The 20369-nt window shown below is 33.5% G+C and overlaps 1 protein-coding gene across 5 annotated transcripts in view; it reads right to left on the reverse strand.

Moving 5' to 3' along the window:
- TMEM68 (transmembrane protein 68) overlaps window positions 1–20369 on the reverse strand; it is a 48176-nt gene that overhangs the window by 22268 nt on the left and 5539 nt on the right. For 2 of the 5 annotated variants that reach the window (XR_003686101.2, XM_028533918.2), the window contains exons 2-5: window positions 18908–18957; window positions 17890–18283; window positions 3926–4090; window positions 1344–1537 (exon numbers count right to left, since the gene is read on the reverse strand). Coding sequence is in view for 4 of the 5 variants with exons in the window: in XM_028533918.2 (XP_028389719.1) it covers window positions 1344–1537; window positions 3926–4090; window positions 17890–18214 (684 nt within the window). In the remaining variant the exon portion in view is untranslated. Of the gene's footprint in view, window positions 1–1343; window positions 1538–3925; window positions 4091–16658; window positions 16789–17889; window positions 18284–18907; window positions 18958–20369 lie in introns of all 5 variants that reach the window. The other 3 variants (XM_036031117.1, XM_036031116.1, XM_036031118.1) reach the window with 3 other exon arrangements.

Below are 20369 nucleotides of genomic sequence, written 5' to 3' on the forward strand. Positions count from 1 at the left end.
TCTTTATGTGGCAGCAGTGGGTACAAAAAACTGAAATGTGAATGTACTGGCAGCTGTCTCTAACTAACTGACTGGCCTAGAAAAAGAACACACCTTGTCAAAGGTACTATGATTTCTTTTTCTAATAGACAATCTAAAATTAAAATAGCCTAGCTGGTGTAGCTCAGTGGATTGAGCGCGGGCTGAGAACCAAAGTGTTGCAGGTTCGATTCCCAGTCAGGGTACATGCCTGGGTTGCAGGCCATGACCCCCAGCAACCGCACATTGATGTTTCTCTCTCTCTGTCTCTCTCTCTCCCTCCCTTCCCTCTCTAAAAATAAATAAATAAATTTTAAAAAATAATAATAATAAAAAATTAAATTGAAAATAAACAGAAAACAAAGAAGAAACATTTCATAAGTAATAAATGTTTCCTACAATAAAGTACAACATGGAGACCAAAAAGCTGAGAAATACTTTCCAAAGCAAAGGAAATGGATAAAATGGCATTCACATTTTTCAGTCTACTAAGTAGAATAATTACAGTGAATCCCAGAGGAACATTTAATTTTACTGACAAATTCATTTGTAAAGTCTTTTTTTAAAAATCTAAATTACACCAATATCTATTTCTCAGTTTTATTCATACTATTAGATAGTTTTATGACATTTTTATCACATTTCCTGACATAAAAATGATGAGTTGCATATTATATGACTCAAAATGATGAATCACATATTATTTGAGTCTTATTGTTATATGAATTGGTCACAGAAAAAAGAAATGCAATGAGACCAACCAATAACTATCACTGAAATATGCCAACTCAATCACACAAAAGGTTTAAAATACACAGAAGTGGACTGCTTATTATTTATGAAAATAATTATATCTAAAGGAGTCCAAAGAATTTTACAAATCTGATTAAGACACTGTATTTTGAAATGTAAGATAATATTTTGCTGGATATTTGCCATCCACAGGAACATTTCCCTACAGTTAACTCTCTTTTTAAGAGTTGTCGCCCTGGCTGGCATAGCTCAGTGGATTGAGCACGGGATGCGAACCAAAGCATTGCAGGATTGATTCCCAGTCAGGGCACATGCCTGGGTTGCAGGCCACGGCCCTCAGCAACCACACATTGATGTTTCTCTCTCTCTTTCTCCCTCCCTTCCTTCTCTAAAAATAAATAAATAAATAAATAAATAAATTAAATAAAATCTTTAAAAAAAAGTTGTCTACACTGATTTTTAAAGTACTTCAATGACATTACATAATTTGTTACATATTTTGGCTCGCTATTTAAGCATTTAATATAAATTCAACCTAGCTTTACTTTAGTAATTAGTTTTATACAACTCACCACTTTTGCATCAATTGCAACCTGAGCGAAGCCTTTACGATTACCCCATATGATGTTGTAGGTTTCATCACTAAGTAGGGCTTCTCGAACTCCACCTGGTGAAATAGCTAACAAGTGACCACTCCTCAGAATTTCAACACATTTTTCTCTTGGTCCATGTAGAGCACAAAACACATCAAGCAATAAACTAAACCCTGTAAGAAACATTAGCATGAATATACATCGTTAATACTTCTTGTCCAATTCTTCAAGAACAAACATCTCCACAACCTACAAAATTTACTATGTATACTTAAATCAGTAAATTCTTTTTTACTTTTTAAAAAGCAACAAGAACTCTCAGGTTAACATAAGATTAATACTGCTGGTAAATTAATAGCTATGTCTTACTGATCACCAACTATTAATCACCTCCTTAGTGATCATCTACTACTCTGGCCAATTTACATATTCAATTCTTAATTAAAACTCACAAAAATCTTGGAAAACAGGGATTCTTATCCTAATTTTACAGATGAGGAAAAGTCAGCTCAGAGAGTAAGTAGCTTGCTTAAAGTCATACACCAAGCAAATGGCAAGGCACAGATTATGGTCCAGATGTCAGCTAACTCAAAGTTCCCCCTGCTGCATCTCATGGCTAAACACTGTCTATAGTATTTATTAGAGCAATTGGAAATTATATCTCATCAGTAATTACAAATCCAATCTTCATTAACCCTATAAGAAAGAAAACCACTTAAGAGTGTGTGAATCTGACTATGCTTAGCCCTACCAAAATTGCCAAGCCATAATCGAAACTACTGAAATTAAATGTTAGATGGTAATTCCACAATTACATTTTTATGCCAACAATAATAGCAAAATCATTAAGAGTTTCCAATAAACTGAATGTTTGACTCAGGAATAGCTAATTCCATGTATTAATATTATACAAATTTTTAAACTACAACTATTTATGGATTAAAAAAAATAATCCTGTCAAGCGATTAAGTATTTTAAGCAAATCCTAAACTGGAACTTTAGATGACTGATGGTAGTATACATTATTCCTCAAGGCTGTGAAAGGGAAATGGGTAGTGAAAGCTGTGCAGACTGGCCAAACTTCTCCTAAGTTTAAGGACCTGAAGCAAGATTATAAATATTATTAAAATTGAAATAATCTTTACCCTATATTAAATGAGAAGCCCACCGACTTAATAAGAGGCATTTCCATAATAAATGAATGAACAGGGGAGGTTTCCTGAACAAATGGTAAAAAATTTTTAAAAGCCAAAGGCTAAATAAAAAAATTCATAGTCTATTATATATAAAAAGAAAAAAATGGAAGCACCCTAGTGTTCCATAAGATAAAACTAGATAAGTAAATATTTTAGTCACCCATGAAAACTATTCGTTTTTAAAAATTTTTTTAAAAAATATTCTTCGTAAAACATGGTAAAATGGTAAATGCTAACGTTAAATTTTTTTAAAAAAGAAAATAGTTTGCATAATATGTGCATATGTGACTACAAATAAAATAAAGTAAATCAAAAGGCTAATTGGTTATGTTAGGATGGCAAGGTTATACTGATGTTCTTTTATTCTCTGATTTTAAAATTTTATTATACAGTGATCATTATTACTTTCTAAAGAAAAACCTTTTATAGACTATTTAGTTTATATACAAAGTACAAATGACTTTTTAGTGACATAAGGACACCCAAAACATTAACCATATCTATAAAAGGCACTGAGTAGATTGTTATTTAATTCACCATTTGGTGTTTGTCTGTGTGGTTTATTTTCCGGAGAACATACTATAAACTTTTTAACTTGTTTCTGGTGATTTAGTGACAGAAGAAAATAAGATTAAATCTCAATGAATCTATGTTATAAAGGTTTAAAAAAAAACTATTGTGTTTGAAACTATTTGGCTAATTAATCTTTTTAAAAAGGTACAAAGTCTTTATGAACAGATTAAAAAGAATGTGGTCCTCAATCATAAGAGTTATATAAGTCTACCAGGCAAGTCAAGGAGAATGATAAAAAGCCCTGGCTAATGTAGCTCAGTGGATTGAGTGCTGGCCTGCAAACCAACCAGTCGTTGGTCCGATTCCCAGTAGAGAACACATGCCTGGGTTGCAGGCTAGGTCCCCAGTAGAGGGTATGTGAGAGGCAACCACACATTGATGTTTCTCTCCCTCTCGTTCTCCTTCCTTTCCCCTCTCTCTAAAAATAAATAAATAAAACCTCTAAAAAAAAGAAGTATGATAAAACAACATAATAGACTCTCTACCAAAATACAAATTATTTGGCAAACATTATAACTTATTTTTTAAAGTAAAAATTCAGGATTTAACTTTGGAAAATAATGACTAAAATACCTGTTAATAAAGAATGAAATCAGATAACCTTTGGCCATAATGTTTTTGTATTTAAATATAGTATCTAAACAGGATAATTACATGCTCCTAAATTGGAGTTCCAAGTGTGTTACCTAAAAGGCAAAAAGGTTTTCCAGCTGATACTAGAGAGGTGAAAAATACAGATTATTACAGAATTTGATTGTATTAATTAACATTGTATCTCCAGTGAAAGTTTACCTGGAATTTTAAAGACAAAGTGATCAGCTACTACTCGGCAGGTTCTGCCTTTATGGATAAAAATTTTAGCCATGAAGTAGTAAAAATCTATGGGAATAGCTCCATGATAAAAAATTATAAGTGCTGGTCCTTCTGGTATTTTTTCCATTCCATGAACTTCATAGCCTGTTAGGAAGACAAAATACAAACACTTAAAATATATTTATTAATTATTTAAACTAAAGGATGGTTACCAACTCAGAAACTCAGTCTTTTCTCACAAAAAGACATGAGACTTCTGCTTTCCTTTCTTTCCCTTCTTGAACAAATCTGTCCTACAGGCATTAAGTGGGCCAGGGTGAAGCAAGTCCCTGTGTGTAGGGGAGACCTAGAGTGAGTGTTGGAGTCCAGACAGGGTGAGGACAACATCCACACAGGGTGGCCCAGAGCGAGGATTCAAAGTCCAAGTACAGTCGTGAGAACACCCACACAGGCAAAGAGCCAGAACAGGCTGCTGGTGCCTGAGTGGGAGAAGGAGAGGAGCCAAGAGTGGGCAAACATGGGGGTCAGATCCCGAGTGAAGTTAGAATGGCATCCAGACTCACAAGTGGCCTGGTTCAGGGTGTGACGGTCTGAGGGGAAAAGATGGTGTCCATGAGTGGTAGAGGATGGTGGCAGTGATGGGAGATTGGTTACACACAAGGGAAATTGACCAAATATGTCCACATGTTAAGGAAAATGTGAGCCAGGTTTCTCACTGTTGGAGAAAGTGGTTGCAAATACAGGATTAAATATGAATAAATTCAGTAGTAAGAAAACTTCACCTCCACCCTAAGAATGAGAAAAGGCAGCATGTCAAAAAACTGAGGTCACTTTCTTAATCAGGTGAACTGAGCTCCAAATGGTGACAAGCCCATCTAACGAGATTTAAAACAAAAATAAAAACAAAAACAAACTGAGTATGGGAAGAAGTGGCAGAAGTGGGTAAGACAAATACAACTGGAATACTAACAAATACTTAAAGGCCAGCTGTGGGCAAGCATTAAGTGTACATTCCCTGGGCACACAAGATATAAACAAGGGCCCACACTCAGTGGCATTCCTCCACAGGCCTCAGTGGGTCCTCTCAAAAAAGGTTAGGGCTGGCCCTGACTGGCCGTAGCTCAGTGGATTGAGCTCGGGCTGCGAACCAAAGTGTCACAGGTTCGATTCCCAGTCAGGGTACATGCCTGGGTTGCAGGCCATGACCCCCAGCAATTGCACATTGATGTTTCTCTCTCTTTCTCCCTCCCTTCCCTCTCTAAAAAATAAATAAAATCTTAAAAAAAAAAAAAAAAAAAAGGTTAGGGCAAGGCAAGCAAGAGAACTAGGAGAGCCCCTGCTAATGGGACAGACACCAAAACCCCACTCACTTCCTGGAAACTTTTCTTGGAAAAGCAAAACTTGACACTGGGAGAGGTGCAGGAAACCCTGCCACCCCTTCTAAAGAAAGGGTATATATATAAAAGAGCCATCTGATGCTGGAAGAGACAGATCTTCATTTCCCTCCTCCTTTCTCCTGCCTCACCCCACCATCCTAGTCTCAGGCAAAAATTCACTATGACTAGGGGAGGGTAGAAGCCAAAGCATCTGCCACTGGGAGGTATAGAGTAGGCCCAGAGTCCTGAAATGACATAAAGCAGAGAAGTGCTACCACTGGAATGAGGGGCAGGAAACTTGCTACCAACCTCAAACCCCTACCTACAAAAGACAAGGTTTACTTGCCACAGAAGAGCGAAAGGAACACTGAGAAAGCATCACACTTGACACCCAGACATACAAGGCCTGTGGAAGATTTTGGCTACAACAGAAATATCAAGGAGTGCCCCCACCATGCCCATCCCCACCACACACCTCACATGGAGTTATAAACAAAGGCAACCTTTTCTTGAGGAAGAAGCAGGAACATGAAGAGAGAGCCCTTCTGTGTAGAAGAGGCATACAGGATTGAGGGGCAGCAGGAGCATCAAGAAAAACCCTCTGGCACTCTAGGCTCCATATATGCACAAGGTAGCAGCAGCAGGAGTTTGAAGTCTGTACTGAACTGAAGGAAACTATACTTACAACAAAACCCAACCCCAGTTCAACTACTGAGTGGATATAACACCCAACCCCATTCATTAATGGCCTAACAGAAGAAAGGATAATTTTCAGTGATAAATATTTATTATTATCTCATTCACAACTGTTATTTGTTTATCTATTTATTTTTACAAACAATGCCCAGAGTTCATTTTAAAAATTGTAGAACATGGCCCTGGCCGGTGTGGCTCAGTTCGTTGGAGCATTGTCCCGTACAGCAAAAGGTTGCAGGTTCAACCCCAGTCAGGACACATACCTAGGTTGTGGGTTCAATCCCCAGTTAGGGTATATGCCAACCGATCAATGTTTCTGTCTCACATCAATGTTCCTCCCTCCCTGTTTCTGTCTCTGTCTCTCTCTCCCTCCATCCCTTCTTCTCTAAAATCAATAAATGTATCCTCAGGGGAAAAGTAAAAAAAAATTGTGGTACATAGAAAATAATAAGAAAAAAATCCATTGTCGGGAGATTGTTTAATCAAGAGAACCAAGCTCAAATGTTTAAATTATCAGACAGTAACTTTAAAATGATTATGGTTAATTTCTTAAGGGATCCAGTGGAAAAAGAGGACATGTAACTGGATTTGAAATTTCAGCATATAGAAGGAAAATATATAAAAACAATGAGTCAAATAAAAAGGCTACATACTTAAATGAGATCTAAAGATTAGATGGTAGTAATATATCAATGTTAACTTTCTGATTTTAATGGTTTTATTGGTATTAAATAGATATCTTTATTTATAGAAAACACGCTAAAAGTGTTAAAGAGAGGGCAGTGTAGGTACTTAATAGTCAAATAATTAAAGAAAATAAATTTTTTGTACAATACTTGTGATATTAATTTTTTTAAAGTATATGAATAAAAAATTATCTTTTATGGAAAAAAATCATGTAAAATTAGAGAATCATAGAAGCTATAAGGTAAAAAGAACTTTCAGGTTCCAAAGTAACAAACAATCATCAGAATTTAAGACTATTTTTGGTTGAATCAAAGTTATCCAAGGAATCAAACATCTCTGAAGCATCAAGCCCACTTTATTGAATCTGCTAGCTTCTAAAAAACAATCTGGACCTTCCTGTGTGCGTCTGATATACAGTAGCTGCAAAGGAGTACAGGATTCTACTCATTACAAGCAGGCTGTGAAAGGTATAAGGAAATGAGGAGGTAAAGGGGAGTGGGTGACAAGAGCCAGGGTAAGAGACATCAAATAAATTAAAACTTCCCTATGAAATAACACAACTAGAGTAAAATTTAAGAGTCATAAAATAATTCATTGATGAAAGTAGGAAAACTTTTAAGAGTGACCCAATGCAAAATAAAACACCATTAAAATATTATATACATGTGGATAACTTAATAATGCTGTAAATTTTTTACATGTTTATTTCATTCACGAATTAACTCTTTAGAAATCCCCCACTATTTTATTCTTGAAAAACAAAAATTAGGTTATTGAATCTAACTACTACATTAGCAGGGGAAAACTGTGATCAAAGATTTGAACTGGATGTGAAGAAAACATCTCTCTAGTAATACAGATAAAATTAGAGGCCCACGCCATTCTTTTCTCTTCTTCCTGCTACACTGTAAAGCCTATTCCAAGTCACTATTAACAGGAACAAGGGTTTCAGCAAGGGAAGCAAATGACAGAATAAAAAGGATGGTGGGTAGGAATAGGGGAATTAGGCTTTCTTTTAACTTAACCTCAGTTCAAGGTTGGCTTCCTGGCAGTTACCTTTTTTTCTCCTCTGCCAGCTGAAGAGATTAATCTGCCTACTGTCCTCCATACTGCTACCAAACACCAACACATTTTTTATAGCAATCCTGTGCTGTTGGTGGACTGTGGGGAAATAGAAAAGATTTAAGGGAGCTCCACCTATGTTTCAGAGGAAACTGCTCTTGAGAATTTTATCACAGGTGTTGGGAACAGAAATTCCAAGAAGCAGGTGTACTGTGATCATGGCTCTAGTCATAAAAACTGCTTTTCCTCCCCATCTCACCAGTCAGGCACAGCCTTAGCTGGTCCTGGCAAAATAACAAAAACAAAACAAACAAACAAACACGAAAACAAACACTGAACAACCAATGAGTCAATAAGGAAATCAAAAGAGAAATAAAAAGAAATACCTTGAGACAAATGAAAATGGAAATGCAACACACTAAAACTTAATAGGATGCAGCAAAAGCAGTTCTAAGAAGGAAGTTCATACCAATAAATGCCTACCTCAAAAAACAAGAAAAATTTCAAAAAAACAGCCTAACTTTATACCTCAAGGAACTATAGACTGATTACCAGTAAGGAGATAGAACCTATAATAAATACCTTCCAACAAACAAAAGTCCAGGACCAGATGGCTTTCACTGATGAATTCTACCAAACATTCAAACAATCAATACCAATTCTTTCTAAACATTTCCAAGAAAGAAGAGGAGGAAACACTTCAAAACTTGTTTTCTGAGGCAAACTTTACCCTGATACCAAAATCAAGAAAGAACACCACAAGAAAATTACAGGCCAATATCCTGAGAAACAAATGAAAAAAATCCTCAACAAAATATTAGCAACCAAATTCAACAATAAACACCACAATCAAGTGGGATTTATTCCAGATAAGCAAGGATGGTTCAATATTCACAGATCAATCAACGTGTTAAATTGCATTACCAAAATGAAGAATAAAGTCATATGATCATCTCAAGGGATGCTGAAAAAGATTTGACAAACTGTAACATCCACTTATGACAAAAACTCTCAACAAAGGGGGGATGGACGGAATGTACCTCAACATAATGAAGACCATGCATGACAAGTCCACAGCTAACACACTCAATGGTAAAACACTGAAAGCTCTTCCTCTAAGATCAGAAACAAAACAAGAATGCCCATTCTCACCACTTTTATTCAATATAATTTTGGAAGTCCTAGCCAGAGCAACAAAAGGCAAGGAAAAGAAAAAAAAGATGTCCAAATTGTAAAGAAAGGAGTAAAACTGTCACTATTTGCAGATTACATGGATATTATATATAAAAACCCTAAAAGACTTCACCAAAAACAAAACAAACAAAAAAAACACAACAAAACCTGTTGAAACTAATCAATTCGGTAAGCTGAAGGCTAAAAAAATCAATATATTATATAAATATCTCTTGTATTTCTATATATTAGTAACAAAGTATCAGAAAAAGAAATTAAGGAAAAATCCCACTTACAAATGCATCAAAAAGAATAAAATACCTAGGAATAAATTTAACCAAGGAGATGAAAGACCTGCACAGTGAAAACTATGACAATGATAAAAGAAACAAGAAGACACAAATAAAAGGAAAAATATTCTAAGCTCATGGGTAGGAATACTTAATATTTAAATGTCCATACTATCCAAAGTAATCTAGAGATGCAATGCAATTCAGTTGCATTTTTCACATAAATAAAACAAACAATCCTAAAATTTGTATAAAACCACAAAAGACCCAGAATAGGCAACAAAATCCTGAGAAAGAACAAACCTTGGAAGCATCATGCTCCCTGATTTTTTAAAATTACAAAGCTATAGTAATCAAACAGTATGACATTGATATTAAAAAAAAAAAAAAAAAAAACAAAAAGCAGATCAATGGAAGAGAATAGAGAACCCAGAAATAAACTCACATTTTTATGGTCGATTAATTTACAACAATGGATTCAAGAGTATAAAATAGGGAAAGGACAGCCTCTTCAATAAATGGTGTTAGGAAAAACAGACAGACACATGGAAAAGAAGGAAACTGGACTATTGGCCTACATCATATGCAAAAACTGAATAAAAATGGATTAAAGACTTGAATGTAAGACCAGAAATCATAAAACTCCTAGAAGAATATATAGGCAGTAAGCTTCTTGACATAAGTCTTGGCAATGATTTTTCGTCTCTGACTCCAAAAGCAAAAGCAACAAAAGCAAAAATAAACAAAGAGGGATGATAAAAACTAAAAAACCTCTGCACAACAAAGGAAATCAACAAAATGAGAAAACAAGCTACTGAATGGAAGAAAATATTTCCAAACCATATTCTGATAAAGGGCTAATATACAAAATATATTTAAAAAGCCATACAACTCAACAGGGAAAAAATCTGATTAAAAAATAAGCAGAGGACCCGAACAGAGAGACATTTTTCCAAAAATATCCAAACGGCCAACTGTTACATGAAAAGATGTTCAACATCGCCAGGGCCAAATGGTTCATTTGGTTAGAGAATCATCCCATACACTGAGGTTGCAAGTTTTATTCCTGGTCAGAGCACGACCCTAGGTTTCAAGTTCCCAGTTGGGGCATATATGGGAGGCAGCCTGCTCTCTGTCTCTCTCTCTCTCAATAAACATAACCCGAGGTGAGGATTAAAAAAAATGTTCAACATCACTAATCATCAGAGAAATGCTAATCAAACCAAAATCAAACTAAATCAAACTAAAATCAAACTAAAAAACAGTATGGAGGTTCCTCAACAAATTAAAAATTGAACCACCACATGGCCCAGCAATTCCACTTTTAGGCATTTATTCAAAGAAGACAAAAACACTAATTCCAAAAAATACACCCCCCCCCATGTTCACTGCTAAATTATTTACAATAGCCAAAATATGGAAAAAACCTAAGTGTCCACACATGAATGAATGAAGAATATATGATATATATACACATACACAACTGGATATTATTCAGCCATAAAAAATTAAATCTTGCCATTTGCAACCACATGGATAAACCAAAAGGGCATTATGCTAGGTGAAATAATTCAGACAGAGAAAGGCAAATACCATATGATCTCACTTATATCTGGAATTTAAAAAAACAAAAAATAAACAAAATCAAGTTCATAGATGCAGGGAAGAGAATCATGGTTGCCAGAGGTGGAGGGGTGGGGTGGGGTGTGAAATGGATAAAGGGGATACTACATAGAAACTTCAGTTGCAAAATAAATGTCATGTGGGATGTAATGTACTGCATGATGACTACAATTAATAATTCTGTATTACATATTTGAAAGCTGCTAAGTGAGTAACTCTTAAAAGCCCTTATAACAAGAAAAAATAGTAATGATGTATGATAGCTGGACTTATTGTAGTGATCATTTCTTATATATACAAATATCAAATCATTATGCTGCACACCTGAAATTCATGTTATATGTCCATTAGGTCTCAATAAAAAATTATAAATACATAACTTAAGATGTTATTATTACTTTTTCATGTCACAAAAGGAATACTACTTTTGGTTTATACTCCAATCAATTAAATAAAATTATTTTGGAAGTCTTTCTCCAAAGAAAGGGAAAGAGAAGGGTGTGGGCAGAGGCAGCACAGGGTGGGGCGCAACAAGGCAAGGCAAGAATCCAGAGGCCAAGAGCATAATTAAGCTCAAAGAAAAAGGGTAAAAAAGGCTATAGCAGAAAAAGAAAGCAAGTTCAGCATAAATTTTAGTACAGAAAATTCACTTTTAAAGTAGTTTATAAGGTCTTTACCAAACAGAGTAAATTAAGTGTGGTAACTGTAATTCTAGTATTGAAAGCATGAACTATTTGGTAATATTTCAAATGGAATCAAGAGAATGATTTTTAATAATTCTTATTTTTATGTTTTGCCTTTCTTATCCTTTTTATTGAATTTGTTGAGGTGGCACTGGTTAACAAAATACAGATTTCAAGTGCACAATTCTACAAAAGAATTTTTTCATTTCTTAAAATACACTTGATATTTCATATTATATTAGTTTCAGGACTAGAGAATTAACATTTTTAAAAATTAAATTTAATGGTATTTCAAGATTTCATGTTTCTCTACTTTTAACATTTCTTTCCAACTACCTAATTCTAATTCAAGTAATTTGATTTACTTAAGCTCAGCAGAACAATCACTGAGGTTATCTGAAGTTACCAAAAAGATCAGCTGTCCCATTTTCTGAGAAATAAAGATTACTTTAAGGAGTCTATACAAAATATTCTTGAAGTTTTCTCTTGCTTTCCAGAATATTTTTTTAAATAATTACGAAAAAATCAAACTACTTAGATAATACCAAATCACCTAGTTGACAGCAGAAAAATTCAATTAATCTATTTAATTACTTACAGAAACTATAGTTCACCACAGTGCCACTAAACATTACATGCAAATACTATTTAACTGTGTCACTGTTAAAGTACAGATGTGGTCATACCACTCCTGGCTCATAAAGCATCAATGGATTATCACTGTAGTCCAACACTGTCAAGGCCTTTTAGATCCCGACTGTCGATCAAGTGATATTATTCAGATTCTTTCATGAATCATAGGGACTAGTGGTGGCTCCCTAAATATGTTTTCCCGCCTTTGTGCTTCTGCTCATTTAAATGGAACACTTGCTGCCCAATCTTTCCCTGTCTAGCAGCAGTAGAAACCTTAGGGCACTTCAACTCCCCCTCTCTCAGACTCTACATTCACCTGGTCACCAACTGCTATGTATTTTACCTCTGAAATCTCTCATATCACACCTTCTTCCCAACATTAGTTTCAAAGTGCAAGCCCATCATCTCCTGTCTATACTCCACCAATCCTAAGGGGATCTGATGAACAACAGAAGTGCAGAGAAACCAATCACAAATTTCACTGTCCATTCCAACCACTGTCCAGTGAGAAAAAACTTCAATATGCAAATTTAGAGTAGTCTGGGCTCCATTAATAAAAACATCCCTATTCTGTGATAAATATGGCTCTTATTTAATAAATAAAATAAGATTTGTTAAATAAATTAAAAATTTTATTAAATAAAAATTTATTTACCTTATCTACTCTAACCCCATGCTCACTAAATACTCTCCTGATTTTTTGGCTTTCCATGTAGCTTAGCCTACAGAGAGAGGATTTGATGGTTATATTGGAGTTCAAGTAGTCTCATTTCCACAGCAGTATTTATTATGGTAAATGAGTTAACTGCCTACTGGCTGCAGACATCAGCAGCATTAATTCAGATAATGGATTAATATTCACTAGATCCCTTCTAAATTTGTCATCAAAAACCCTACACACTATGGTAAATTAACAGTGCATCCTTTGGGGTCCTCCTCAGGAAAGCAAACTACCTACAAAATAGAGTATAGCATTCAAGATCCTTCAAAGCTAACTTTAGCTTACCTTTCCAGGTTCATCATTCAACATACTTCTCACCCACGAATGATTCATCTCCTGGTCCTGAATACACCCTACATTTCATTTAGTACTGCTGTATACATGTATATATGTGTGTGTTTTAACATAAATGATATTCTACTATGACTGCAGTTATGAATCTTACTTTTTCTGTTCAAAAACAAATGTCCTTGAAGATCTTCCCTTGTTAGGAACAAGTAGTGATCATATTCTTAATGGCTATAAAGCATACCATAATAAGTCCCTATCACAGTTAATTTAGCTATTTCCCTATCCAGAGATCACTGATGTATGTATCACCATGTATACCATGGTGGTCCCATACTCCCATACATAATGAAGCTGAAAATTTCCTATTGCCTAGTGATGCTGTAGCTATTATAATGTCATAGTATAATGCACTATTCACATTTGTGGTGGGTGATGTAAACAAATCTACCATGGTACTGGTTATAAAAGTATAGCACATAAAATTATATATAGTACATAATACTTAATACCAATAATAAACTATGTTACTAGCTTATGTATTTACTATAATTTTATCATTATTTTAGAGTATACCCTACTTATTAAAAAAACTTTTCTATAAAACAATATGCCATACTACACTGACAGCAACCTCATATACCTCATCTTCACTGCATCTCTTGATTGCATCATTTTCTCTTGTGCTTAGGTTAACCTCGTGCTGTTTGGTACAGTAACATGCTGTACAAGTGTGTAGTCCAGGAGCAGGCTATATACCATGTAGATATATTCCAGGGTTGTAGTAGGCCATACAATGTAGGTTTGTGTAAGTATACTCTATGATGTTTGCACAAAGACAAAATTGCCTAATGCTGCATTTCTCAGAATGTATCCCCATCATTAAGCAGCACATGATTATAATGAACAATTAGTATGTAATAGAACTTATGCTAAATACTTTACATGAAATTTCACTAAATCCTTACAACAACTCATTTTACAGAAGAGGAAAATAAGATTCAGAAAAATTAAGTATCTCATTTGAGATGGGTTACTTACACTTACATAGTTTTAAAGTAGCTCCCAGATATTTATTGATTATGAAGTAAAAAACAGCAACTTTATGGTGGAGAAACCTGGCAGACACCTACTTAACCACATGACCAAAGTAAATGTCACCAGTAATAAAACATACCTACATCATGAATTTCTGATATAATGTGCTGAGAACACATCATCAATTTTGTGGTATTCCTGTCAAAAATGTGTAACTTCAATTTAATTATGAAAAACATTAGATCTAAATTGAGAGACAGTCTACAAAATAACTCAGCAATACTCTTTAAAACTGTGACAATCATGGAACACAAAAAAGAAAAAACTAAATAACCATCATAGACTGGACAAGACAGGACAGCTAAAGGCAGTATCCAGATCCCAATAAAAGGATAATAGTGGGAAAACTGGTAATATTTGAGTAAAATCTGCACTTTAGCTAATAGTATTGTATCATTGTTAATTTGATAATTGTACAAGTGGTTATATACGATGTTACCATTAGGGAAAGCTGGGTGAAAAATATACAGAACTTCTCAATAGTATTTTTGCAAATTTTCTGTGATTCTAAGTTTTTTTCCAAAATCAAGTTTTAAAAAACCATAATTGTTGCAAAAAGGAGGGAGGAGGGGGCAGAAAGAGGAGGGTAAGGAGGGAAAAAAAGAAAAAAGAGTAAAGGGGGAAGAGAGAAAAAAATGTTGGATAACTTGCCAAGGTAACCCAGCCAGAAATTGAGGAGAGCTTGGTTCTGAACTCAGGCAGTCTGATTGAGTAGTCCTTCTGTACATGAAAGGCAGAGGAGATAAAAGGGAACTCTTATCCAACAGAAATAGAGAAGTACTACTTAAACAAACTGTTGCATTTTTCCAAAATTTTGTATTGAAAATGAATCAAACCAGGTATGTCGGTGTTAGGTAAGCATAAGACAATGTAGTAAATGCTTTTGTAAAACAAAAACCACTTCAATACATACACACACAAGACAAAACAAACAACTAAAAGCCCCAAAATAAAATATTCCTTACTTCCCTAAACTGACAGTTATGTTCCTTATTACCTTCACAGTTATCCTAAAATATAGTTTTTAATTTTCTCAGAAAACATCTCGAGGGTTCTTCCTCATCAAATTAATTGTCAGGAGAAATCATTAACTATTAAGAGTCCAGCTCTTTAAAATATCATTCACATTTTAAGGAATTTTTTAAAAAAAATAAGTCATGATTTTAGAGTTTAAAGACTATATAAGCAACTTGAGTGTAAGAAAGTCACTGACCCATCATCACCAAGCAAACTACCTATAAATGTAGGTATTTAAAGAAACATTAAATTGATGTTTCTTGATAATTTGGCATTATTTGGAACACCACATAAGAATCAGAGAATTTTTTGAAAAATGACAGTACACTTACATTATATATAGTTGAGGATAAAATTTAACTTCATGACAAAACATTCGATAGATTCTTATATAAAGATAAACAATTTATAAATAAGTGATAATTCAATAGGTAACTAACTAAATTATAGAATTACAGAGTTCCATATAGTCATTAGAAGTCACTAAAAGGGCTTTGTGACATTGAAAATACTAGTCTACCCACACACATAAAAAATGATTAACACACTACAATTTCAAAAGACTCAAATATACGATAAATATTAGGCAATTATTATTCTCTTCTTTATTTTTCTTATTTGGTACATTTTTTACAATGAATATTTATATTGGTTAAAAAATTCCTTTGAAGATTCTTTAAAGGCATGATTAAAACTAACCTGATACCAATACAAAATCCAAACATGCACAGAAATGCCTTTTATATATGTCACTAAAGAACAAGGTAAAGAAAATCATTTTTAAAGTATCAGTTATCTAATAAAATATGTTATCATATGTTAAAACAGAGTAAAAAATATATATACGCATATATATATATATATATCCTCTTTTGAGTCATAAGGGCATATTTAAAAATACTTCAACAAATAGGATACCTCAAAATTACATATTCTGCTACAAAGTTCAGGATTTGAATTTATCCAAATTAAATCATGTCACCTGAAATACAAATAAATTATAATTCCTTACAATGTATGTTATTTTGAAATATGGAGAGAGATGTATGTGGAAGATAAGTATTCCCAATGAGTATTGTAAATGATGTCACTGAATTTTTACATAACTGTTTTCAAGACAAAAAACAACAGCAGTCCACATAGATGCAGTCTCTGCAGACACACACATGTGGAACACTGAAGTATTGCCTTGGCTCATCATGTTAAACCACCATCAGAGAGTAGAAGAGTTGTACTGACTGGCAAGAACATTAGCATAAATGGGTAAGTATTAAGAATTCAGTCCATCAAAGATATATAGTTCCTGTTTGCAAAACTGCTGAATACCACTTTTGACCCTGAACTCCCAACCTGGAACAAACTTACCACACAGCACAGATCACAAAAGTATACATCTTAGAGCCTGATATGTGAGGTTGGATTCTGGTTCTTCTTCCTAGCTTCCTAGTGTGTCTTGGGCAAATAACATCTCTGGTCCTGTTTCCTCATGGGAAAACTGTAAAATGGAGGTAACAGAACCTATCTATTTTGTTATGAGGTTTAAAAGAACTAATGCTTGTTAAGCATTTTACAGTGTATTGCATAGTTAAGTGCTCAAAAAAGACTTACAAGAATGTATGTAGTATTAAAATGACAACACATTAACCTAATAAGCATGTTACTGGTGATCTTTGGTAAGAGCAGCCTTATATATCCTTAAGGGTCTATTTTTTTGAAGTATAGCTGACATACAATATTATACTAGTTTCAAGTGTACAACATAGTGATTTGACATTTATATTACTCAAGTGTCTATTTCAAAACTTGTGCTACCTTTCATTTCTTTCCGTGAAACCAAAGCTCAAAACTTCAAAGCTCAAAAACATGCTACAGAAGGCACATCTTTATTACAAGCCTACTCAATCTTCTGTACTTTTTAATAGTCCAAAACAAAAGAAACCAACAAGTAAGGTAAAAATATTGGTAAACACCAAGTTCTTGAAAATAGGCTACTAGAAGGCAATTTTCGTGAAAGCCAAATAAAGAACCACCAATCATTACATGCACAAAAATCACATTTTCTGAAATAACAAAGAAAAGGATGAACATCCTGAAGAGAAACTTATTGCTCTCTCATTTATTGAGAAAAGTATAATGACCTCTAAAGTGAATAATATCAAAAAAAGATAAATTTTGGTTTACAAATTACATATAATATTCATTTTTTAAAAATCCCTATACTGGGAAAGTCAAACTTATCTTAAGTAAAATGTAAGTAAATGATAAATAATTAAAGTATTTTCAAAACAGTTTTCTATATTGTTTTAAATAGTCTCTTACCCTTTTAGATGTCTTAAATATTAATTGTTATATTTAACTTATAGTAATAGTAATAGTCTAATGGCTGTGTAGTTCTTGTTTTAGTGAACTAGTATGTTTGGAAACAATCATTTTAAGAAAGATATATATTCACAATGCATGCAAATACATAACAAGAAATAGTTAATATCTCTTCCATTATTTTTCATTATCTTCTCAATCAATAAAATGGAATGATACAGTTTCTGTGCCACAAATACAATTAGCAACACAGAGAGATCAAAGTAATCTTGCTTACCATGCCAAACTGCTGCATGTCCATCCCACAGAGTTGCTACCGTCTTCCTTGCACCATCCCATAAATTATGAGAATAGGCTTTTTTTAACACATTCTTCCTCTTATAAATGTGTAAGAAAATAATAGTAAGGTAGAGGAGAAAAATAGTAAAATAAGGAAGTATTAAAAGTATTAGTGGTGTAAAAACCCATAATAGATAGTTTGCAAAATTCAAATAGTCCTCCAATTGCTCCACTCCAAACCATTCTTCAAATATGTGAATCAGACAACTCATGTAGGGCATAGAATCCTGTCCTGTAGCACAGGTTTGATTTTTGTCTATCATTTTTCTTTAGGTGAAAATGACAAATTCAGTCTCTTTCTTCATTGTCATGACAAGTCTTTAATTTTGCCACTAGAAGGGAAAAATAATCCATTGTTATTCTTTTAACAGCTAAGAAGTTAAATGTTTTAGTCTACATAAGTATTATCTAGAACCACTAATACCAAAAATGAGTAAATTGTTAATGGTTAACTTTGTTGCAGATTTAGATGTAAAAATTATAAGGTTTCATTTGTCCACTTATGAAGTGTATTGGGTTTAGCTTTGAAAATAACTCACAACTTATAATTGAGAGAGGAAAATAAGCTTGATGAAGAGTAAAATTTCAGATTGATTTTAATAATTTGACTTTTATCTTAAGCAGATCATACCTAATGCTAGTATTTTATACCACATTGAGATAACTCTGTTTTTCACAAAAGATAACATCGATATCTAATTCAATAAAGTATCCAAATCTTTAGGAAATGAAGACATACATTTTTGGATATTATCTTTCACAAGCAGGTCTACAGAAAAGTTCTTTTACAAGCAGGTTTACAGAAAAGTTCTTTATTATTTTGTCATATGTAATAATAAAAATTTATCAGTATCATTTTTATCTTATAGTCACTAAAACTTCTCTTAAATATTAAGTGACTTAAAACATAGACATACAATTATTTTATGTAACTCTCTAATAGTCACTTAACTTACCAGAAATTATGGTAGATAAATATCTTGTCCCAAGCGTCTACATATGTAATCTAAAAAACACAGTATACAAATAAAAGAAAAATATTTTTAAAAAGATAATCATTAATACCTAGAGTTCGAATTTTCATTAAACAGCAAGAGGCATGCACAAATGTGTGAAAAATATGAATATAGCCTATATTAGTGTATCACAATTAAAAATTATATTCTACCAATGTTAGTGAGGACACATCTATACATTGTTCTACTATTTAAAGTCCCAGCTGAGGCTTTTTTTTTTTTTTTTAATTCAGAGCTATGAAAAACTTTGCTTCTTCGGACAAAAAGTATGAAGTTCAGATGTGTAAGTGACTATGTCTCTTTTTAGTAACTTTGTCAGATAATAAGCTGATCATCAAACATGATATTTAATAATACATTTATGCTGGCCCTTACAATCATGATCTCCTATATAAGACTGCCTTCTATTCTTAGAGATATTTTATCATTATTCCATTTAATATAATCATAATGAAAATGATCTCAAAACCTTTGCAGATGAACAGGAAATAAATGAAAGAGAGATGGAGGAGACAGAAAGAAATATAAAAGCAATTATATGTTGTCTTTATGCCAAGATTATCTTGCTAACTGGCTTATTAGCAGGGCATACACTTTGACTTATTCTTCCCAAGATGAAGGACTTAGTCTAATTTCCCTGTAAGCATTTATTTGTGAGAAAACCTGGGCCTATTATGGTAATAGAAGTAAACACAGCATATGTTAAGACTGGCCTTTATTTACATCACATTTTAATCAATCCATCTAAAGAGTCAAATCACTATAATTTACCAGTGTTTGATCATTTAGAATCCAACATAGAAAAACTTACTATTTTTTAAACTTAAAGCTTTCCCTACTAGGATGGCTATAATAAAAAAAAATGGAGAATAACAAGTGTTGATGATGATGTGAAGAAATTAGAAGCTTTACGCATTGCTGGTGGGAATGTAAAATGGTACAGCTACTGTGGAAATATGTTTGGCACCTCCTCAAAAATTTGAGTTATCATAGAGTTACCATATGACCCAGCAATTCTATTACTTGGTTTATATCCAAGAAGATTGAAAACACACTCACACAAAAATCTGTACACAAATGTTGACAGGAACATTATTCATAACAGCTAAAAAGTGGAAACAAAGCAAGTGTCCACCAACTGATGAATGAACAAACAAAATGTGCTACACCACATAACAGAGTATTATTCAGGCATAAAAAGGAATGAAGTACTGGTTTGTGCTACAGTATACATGAACCTTTGTAATATCACACTAAGTAAAAAAAAAGAAAAGTCAAATACTAAAGGCCACATTTTATATATTTCTATTCATATGAAATACCCAGAATAGGTTAATCCACAGACACAAAAAGATTAGTAGTTGCCAGGCACTGGGTAAGGGAGCAATGAGAGGTGACTGCT

This window comes from Phyllostomus discolor, chromosome 7, assembly GCF_004126475.2.
Source record: "Phyllostomus discolor isolate MPI-MPIP mPhyDis1 chromosome 7, mPhyDis1.pri.v3, whole genome shotgun sequence".
In the NCBI taxonomy this organism is placed as follows: domain Eukaryota; kingdom Metazoa; phylum Chordata; class Mammalia; order Chiroptera; family Phyllostomidae; genus Phyllostomus; species Phyllostomus discolor.